General features: G+C 63.5%; 3 protein-coding genes across 4 annotated transcripts in view; all 3 read right to left on the bottom strand.

The window, feature by feature from the left end:
- The window catches only part of LOC108509492 (acyl-coenzyme A amino acid N-acyltransferase 2-like), a 4045-nt gene extending 3268 nt beyond the window's left edge, over window positions 1-777 (bottom strand). Inside the window, exon 1 of one of the 2 annotated variants that reach the window (XM_017838939.1) lies at window positions 685-777. The gene's annotated coding sequence lies outside the window, so the exon portion shown is untranslated. Of the gene's footprint in view, window positions 1-424; window positions 645-684 lie in introns of those variants that run through there. The other variant, XM_017838940.1, reaches the window with a different exon arrangement.
- Window positions 778-1468: 691 nt separating this feature from the next.
- On the bottom strand, window positions 1469-3087 carry CCDC86 (coiled-coil domain containing 86). Its single transcript, XM_017838947.1, has 4 exons — window positions 2955-3087; window positions 2466-2595; window positions 2066-2140; window positions 1469-1848 (listed from the first exon to the last, which is right to left on the bottom strand). The coding sequence occupies exons 2-4, from the start codon at window positions 2583-2585 to the stop codon at window positions 1729-1731; spliced, it is 315 nt and encodes a 104-aa protein (XP_017694436.1). The 5' UTR covers window positions 2586-2595; window positions 2955-3087; the 3' UTR covers window positions 1469-1728.
- A 356-nt stretch (window positions 3088-3443) lies between these two features.
- LOC108509494 (membrane-spanning 4-domains subfamily A member 15-like) lies at window positions 3444-5864 on the bottom strand. Its single transcript, XM_017838945.1, has 6 exons — window positions 5549-5864; window positions 5287-5406; window positions 5050-5106; window positions 4317-4472; window positions 3732-3851; window positions 3444-3597 (listed from the first exon to the last, which is right to left on the bottom strand). Exons 1-6 carry the CDS (start codon window positions 5717-5719, stop codon window positions 3589-3591), a joined length of 633 nt encoding a protein of 210 aa, XP_017694434.1. The 5' UTR covers window positions 5720-5864; the 3' UTR covers window positions 3444-3588.
- Between the last annotated feature and the right edge of the window lie 292 nt (window positions 5865-6156).

The following is a 6156-nucleotide window of genomic DNA, read 5'->3' as shown; positions in this document are numbered from 1 at the left end:
ATCCCTCACTCCTTTCTGATCCTCGTCCCCTCCTTCCCTGTCCTCGTCCCCTCCTTCCCTGTCCTCGTCCCCTCCCTCCCTGGATCTCATCCCTCCCTTCCTGGATCTCAGCCCTCCTTCCCTGTCCTCGTCCCCTCCTTCCCTGTTCTCATCCCTCCCTCCCTGGATCCCATCCCCTCCTTCCCTGGTCCTTGTCCACTCCTCCTGGTCCACATCCCTCCTTCCCTAGTCCCAGTCCCCTCCTTCCCTTGTTCCTGTCCCCTCCCTCCATGTCCCCGTCCCCTACTTCCCTAGTTCCCATCCCTCCTTCCCTTATCCCCACCCGCGGGCCCCAAGCCCCCCCCCTCCAGCGCCCCCAAACCTTGCCGGGCAGCAGCACCACCCCTTTTCCACGTGTCCCAGCCCCAGCATTCCCAACACCCACCGTCCCCTCTCCTTCTCCTCCTCCTGTGCCCCCCGGGGGCCGGAGCGGGGCGGAGCTCCAGCGGCTCCGAGCCCCCCCAATCCCGAATGCTCCCTGGAACGCTCCCTGTTGCCTGTCCGGGAATGCGGAACCAAGGGGGTTTGGCCCCAGTCCCGCCCTGGGAGGAGGCACCGTGTTCTCCCACATCCGTCCCACCAGGAAATCAGCCCCTGCAACCCCCGAGGCCACGGGAATGGGCTCCCAGCTCCCCCCTCTCTTACCCCGCCGGGCAAAGGCTCTGTGGGCTCTGGAGAAGGAGAAGCCGGGATTTGCGTATTCCTTGGAAATCATTAACCCGGGAAGCAGGAGGGCAGAAGGCTCCCCATATCCTCACGCCATGCTGGCACCTGCCACGCCTCACAACTCCCGCCAGATTCCCTCCCTTTCCCTGTGGCACCCCTTGATCCTGGGCGTGGGTGGGACCCCCCCTCATTCCCATTCCAAGGGGTTCTGCCCGGGGGGGCTCCGGGCCAGCTCCCCCCACGGCCACAAGGTTTTGTGTGTCCCCAAAATCGTCACCCCCAGAACGAAGCTCCGGGGACCCCCATTCCCATCCATCCCAGGGCTTCCCACTGCTTCCCGTAGTCCCATTTTCCACCCCACTGCCCCTCTTGTCGTCCCCCCCCCCATTGTCTCTTTATCCCATCCCTCCCCAGGAATGCAGAAAAGAGTGTTCACGGAGCAAGAAAAACCAGGAATGTGAAGAAATCCACGTGATTTTCCCACCCTGAGCCTCTTCCTTCCACCCACCCCCAAATTCCCAGCCCTTCCAATCCCCCCAAATTCCCAGTGTTGCCTCCCCCATAAAAGAGTGTCAAGAAGGTGTGTCCCCCTCCCATCTCTTCAGGGATGTGTCCCCTTCCTTGGGGATTGGCTCCGGGGCTCATTCCCAGCGGGAATTTGCTCTTTGGGAAGGGGGAGCCTCAGGGAATGGGGGACCACGAAACACTCCGATCCCAGGAATGCCTTAGGGAAGGTCCCAGGTGGAGCCACTGGAGGCAAATCTGTCTCAGTTCCTGTTCATTTTTATAGGGAAAAGGCAGATTTGGGAAAGCAAAGTTCTGTTCCGGCAACACCCCAATTCCACGGGGATGGGGATCCAGCAGGTTCCTGTGGATCATCTGTCCTGTTGTCTGTCCAACACCGAGGGTTCCCAGCAGCAGTTCCTGCCCTGCAAGCCAGGGAAAACATCCCCGGAGAAGGGAGCAGGATCCATAGGAATCCCAGCCGCACGTCCCGGGCGCGGCAGGATCCCGATTCCCGCCTCATTCCGTGGCTGTGCCGCGCCGGACGGGGGTTTTCTGGAGCAGGGCCAGCGTGTCCCGCTTTTCCACCCGCCGGAGCTGCTTCTTCTTGGCCCTCTTGAGCTTCAGGGGGTTCCGGATCTGGAAAACGGGGAAAAGAGGGGGGATTTCATGGAATCCTGGAGTGGTTCAGGTTGGAAGGGACCGTAAGGGGGATCCTTATGGATCCTCTAGCCCAGGCTGTTCCCTTAAAGACAGAGCCAGGGAGAGGAACGGGAGCGCGGTCCATGGAGTCTGGACGTTGTGGGATATTCCCGGTGCTGTTCCCGCCCGGGAGAGGGGACAAACTGGGACTCACCACTTGGACAATCTCTGCTTTCCGCTCGTTTTCCAGGCGCCGCTTCAGGTTCTCCTCCCGCCGCCGCTTCTTCTCCTGCACCAAAACATTCCCTGTGGGATCCCTCCCTCCGGCATTAAACCCAAACCAGCTCTGACGCCTGCCCAAGCGTGAAATCCGTCATTCCAGCAGCTTTTCCAGCCCGGATGAGGCTTAGACTGACCCGGGGGGAGTTTATTCCGAGCCGGTGAGTAGCAGCATGTGACTGGATTTGGCAGCAGCACAGGGAATTCACCATCCCAGCCACCCTTTTCCCAGGGTTTGGCACAGCACTGGGATCAGCCACAGCTCCAAAGGCCGGGATGAGGGCAGGGACGTGGGATTGTGCATGGGAAAGGTGGGAATTCCCAGCTCCCGTTACCTCTCGCTCCCTCCGCTTCCCTTCCTCCAGCTGTCGGGCCAGATCCCGAACCAGCTTCTTTTCCTGCCTCTCCTTCATCTTCCGGGCCCAGGAGGTGCGGAGAGCCTTGTCCTGGATCATGTGGGAGAACCTGGGCGGGCACACGGGATGTGTTGGCTCCCCAGAAACCCCGGGATGCGGCCGTGGGTCCTCTCCAGAAACTCCTCAGGCCAGAATTCCACGAAACACCCCTCAGCATCCCCTCCAAACCCACCTCTCCGCTCAGGACCACCCCAAAGTGTCCCTGTCCCCTCTGGATCCTCCCTAAGCCTATGGATATCTATGGGATAACTCCGGAGTCCCCGCACGGCCCCATGAGTGACCGCCCCCAAACCCTGCCCCCTCTGAGACCCCCTCCCCGAGCTCAATCCCCCCAAACAGCCCTGGGGGACACTAGAGCCCCTCAAAACGCCTCTCCCCCGAATTTCTGCTCCCCCCCCCCGCTCCCACCTTTTCTTCCCGGGGTCTTTCCACACCCTCCCCGACTTGGGCCTGCCCCGCGGAATGGCTGCCACCGCCTCCTGCCGCTTCTTGGCGCCTTTCCGCCGCCGCCGCGCCGGGCCCGCGGCCGGGGCGGCCCCGCTGAGCCCCTCGGGGGTGGCTCCCGATCCCGATCCCGGGGTCCCGCCGTTCTCCCCCTCCATGGCCCACGTGCCCGCCGCGTCGCGGGAAGATGACGTAAGAGCGCGCTCGGGGCAGAGGAGGGAAGCCGCCGGGGCTCCCCGGCCGCCATGTTTGTATCGGGCAGCACCCGCGGCGCTGAGGGGGCGGCCGCCATGTTTGTGTGGGGCGGCCGCCATGTTTGTGTGGGGCGGCCGCCATGTTTGTGTGGGGCAGCGCTGCCCATCACTGGGGGGACCCCCGGACCCCCCCCAAACCCACCCGGGGCGAGACCCCCCCGCACCCCGAGGGACCCCCGGAGACACGCGTGGGCTGGGATGGGGGGAGAGGCCTTTATTTGGTGCACTGGGGCGGGCAAGGGAGGCTCCGAGGCTCCGGTACCGGTGACCCCCCTCGGGGATGCGGCACCTCCGGGGGGGTGTCCGGTGGTCCTTGGAGGGCGGGGGGGGAGGGATGTCCATCGCTACAGCGCCTGGGAAAGGAAAAACATGGAAAACCAGCTTTTGGGAGCACAGAGACGTCTCCAAGGTGGCCCAAGGAGGAGGTGGGACCAGCATTCCAGGGATTCACAAGGAATCTGGGGGTGCATCCCGGTCCCCCCCTCACCATGTGGGTGTAGCTGTGCTGCCGGGCGGCCTCGTATCCGAACGCCAGGGCCGCCACGGCCACGCAGAATTCCAGGAGGCTGAGGAGCACGAAGGTGGAATCCAACCCATTGCTCAGGATCTGCCGGGATGGGGAGAGAGCGGGAAGGTCCTGGAGCAGCGCCAGGATCCTCCGCCCGACCGCAGGAGCAGGACGTTCTGGTCCTGAGCTGGACCCAGGAGCCTCGGACACCCCACCTGGAGACTCCATCTCAACCGAGCCGGGACCAGGAGCCTTGGACACCCCACCTGGAGCCTTGGACACCCCACCCGAGTGGGATCAGGAGGTTCCAACCCACCACCTGAGCAGGACCAGGATCCCTGGACACCCCACCTGAGCAGGACCGGGAGCCTTGGACACCCTACCTGGAGACTCCATCCCAACCGAGCCGGGACCAGGAGCCTTGGACACCCCACCTGAGTGGGATCAGGAGGTTCCAACCCACCACCTGAGCGGGACCAGGATCCCTGGACACCCCACCTGAGCGGGACCGGGAGGCTCGTCCATCCCTCCCGGAGCCCCGTGCCCGCGGGCCGGTGTGGGTACCTTGCTGTGGGGGCTGAGGCACCATTCCGGCGGGATGTGGAGGGGCAGGCGGCGCTCGCAGCCGGGCGGGAGCCGCGTGATGGCCGTGCCGTGCACCGCAGTGGCCACCAGCGCCCCGAGGGCGACGCCCGCGTTGAGCACGCAGCAGGTCCGCACCTGTGGGGTCACCCGGGCGCGGTGACGCGGAGCCCTGGGAAGGGGGACGAGGGATCTCCCGGAACTTTTCGTCCCTGCGATCCCGGAGCGGTTCCCAAAGACCCTGAGGGTCGCCCGGACCTTCTGTCCCCCTCCTGCCAAAGTGATTTCCTGGAGGCTCCAAGGATGACCTGGACCTGTTTTTCGCCCCCTGATCCCACAGTGACTCCAAAAGGCCCAGAAGGTCTCCTGGACCTTTTGTCCCTCTAATCCCAGAGTGGCTCCAAAAGGCCCTGAGGATTTCCTGGACTCGTCCCCGTCATCCCACAGTGACTCCAAAAGGCCTCGAGGGTCTCCTGGACCTGTATTCCCCCTCATCCCACAGTGACTCCACAAGGCCCTCGGTGTCTCCTGGAGGCCCTGAACCCCATCCTGTGCTCCAGGTAGGAAGCGCTGGGCACTTCCCTATGGGGAGACCTGCCTGGGGATCCCATGGGACGAATCCAGGCTGTGGAGGGATCCCAGCAGCTCCTGGAAGGGACATAAGGAATGGGGGGGGACACGTTTTCCCAGTTATCCCTCCCAGTCTGGGTCTTACCAGCACGAGGTTGTCTCTCTTTTCACTTTCCACCAGCAAAGATCCCGAGGCCAGGAGCTGCTCGGAAAACAGCGGGAATGGGGGAGTCAGGAAACAGGCACCACTCCCTGGTGGGAATTGGGGTTCAGGGATGCACAAACACAGGCGGGAGGGGTCAGAGGAGACCTGGAGGCCAGGGAATATTGCCCCCAAACCTCCGGGATTCCCTGAGATTCCCAGGTGTTCATCCCAGCTTACCAGGACCCCGAGCCAGAAGAGGATCCCGCTGGCCACGGGCAGGGAAGGGTTTTCATGCTCCGACGCTGTCAGGATGATCCCGAATAAGATGTGGATGATCCCAGTGAAGATGTGGATGGTCTGGGGAAGGATAGGGGGAGAGGGATCCCAGTCCCATTGTTTTGAGCTGTATCCCACCCCAGGAAGGGACTGGGGTCGGGCAGAGCACCTCCAGCAGGACAATCCCCGTGGATCCCCGATCCCCAGGAACGCCGTGTCTCACCCCCAACACCTTGGGATGGGCCCTCCGGAAGCCTTGGACTGGGAGCGACGTCCTGGCGGGCGCAGCTTCCCCGGATCCCGACACCAGCTGTGCCGCCCGCGGGTCCGTGGCCGGGATCACCTCCGTGATGATCCTCACGCCGCCGGATTCCGTCACCGTGGTGGCCGCCATGGCCTGGGAAGGAGCCCGGGAAGCTCGAGGAACACGCAGGTATCCTCCTGTCCCTCCTCCTCCTCCCTCCGCTGTCCCAAAATCCCCGGGAGGGGCTGGGCAGGCAGGGCCGCGCTCCCGCTGCCCTTTGCTCCCTGCGGGAAGCTCCGGCCTGGAATTCTCGTCAGGCCCCTCTTGCTCAACGGGGCGGCTTTGCCAGCGGAGGCTCCCGAAATCCTGCATGGGGAGAGGGAATTTGGGAAGCCGAGGTGGGTTGATTTTTTGGCAGCTTAGGGAAGGGTTGGGTGTTTATGCTCCCGGAGGAGGACACCCCTTTCATGGCATTGAGTCCTTTCCATCCCAAATTGTGGATGCTTTTCTCGGGAATCATCTCTGTGATTAGCCTGGCTCCTAATGAGATGCTAATTAGGCCCATTAATGAGCCAGCCAATCCTACC

Source organism: Lepidothrix coronata, unplaced genomic scaffold, assembly GCF_001604755.1.
Source record: "Lepidothrix coronata isolate B3197 unplaced genomic scaffold, Lepidothrix_coronata-1.0 Scaffold369, whole genome shotgun sequence".
Taxonomy (NCBI): domain Eukaryota; kingdom Metazoa; phylum Chordata; class Aves; order Passeriformes; family Pipridae; genus Lepidothrix; species Lepidothrix coronata.
Note: the sequence above shows the minus strand (reverse complement) of the source record. Positions and strands in the feature narration are given on the sequence as shown.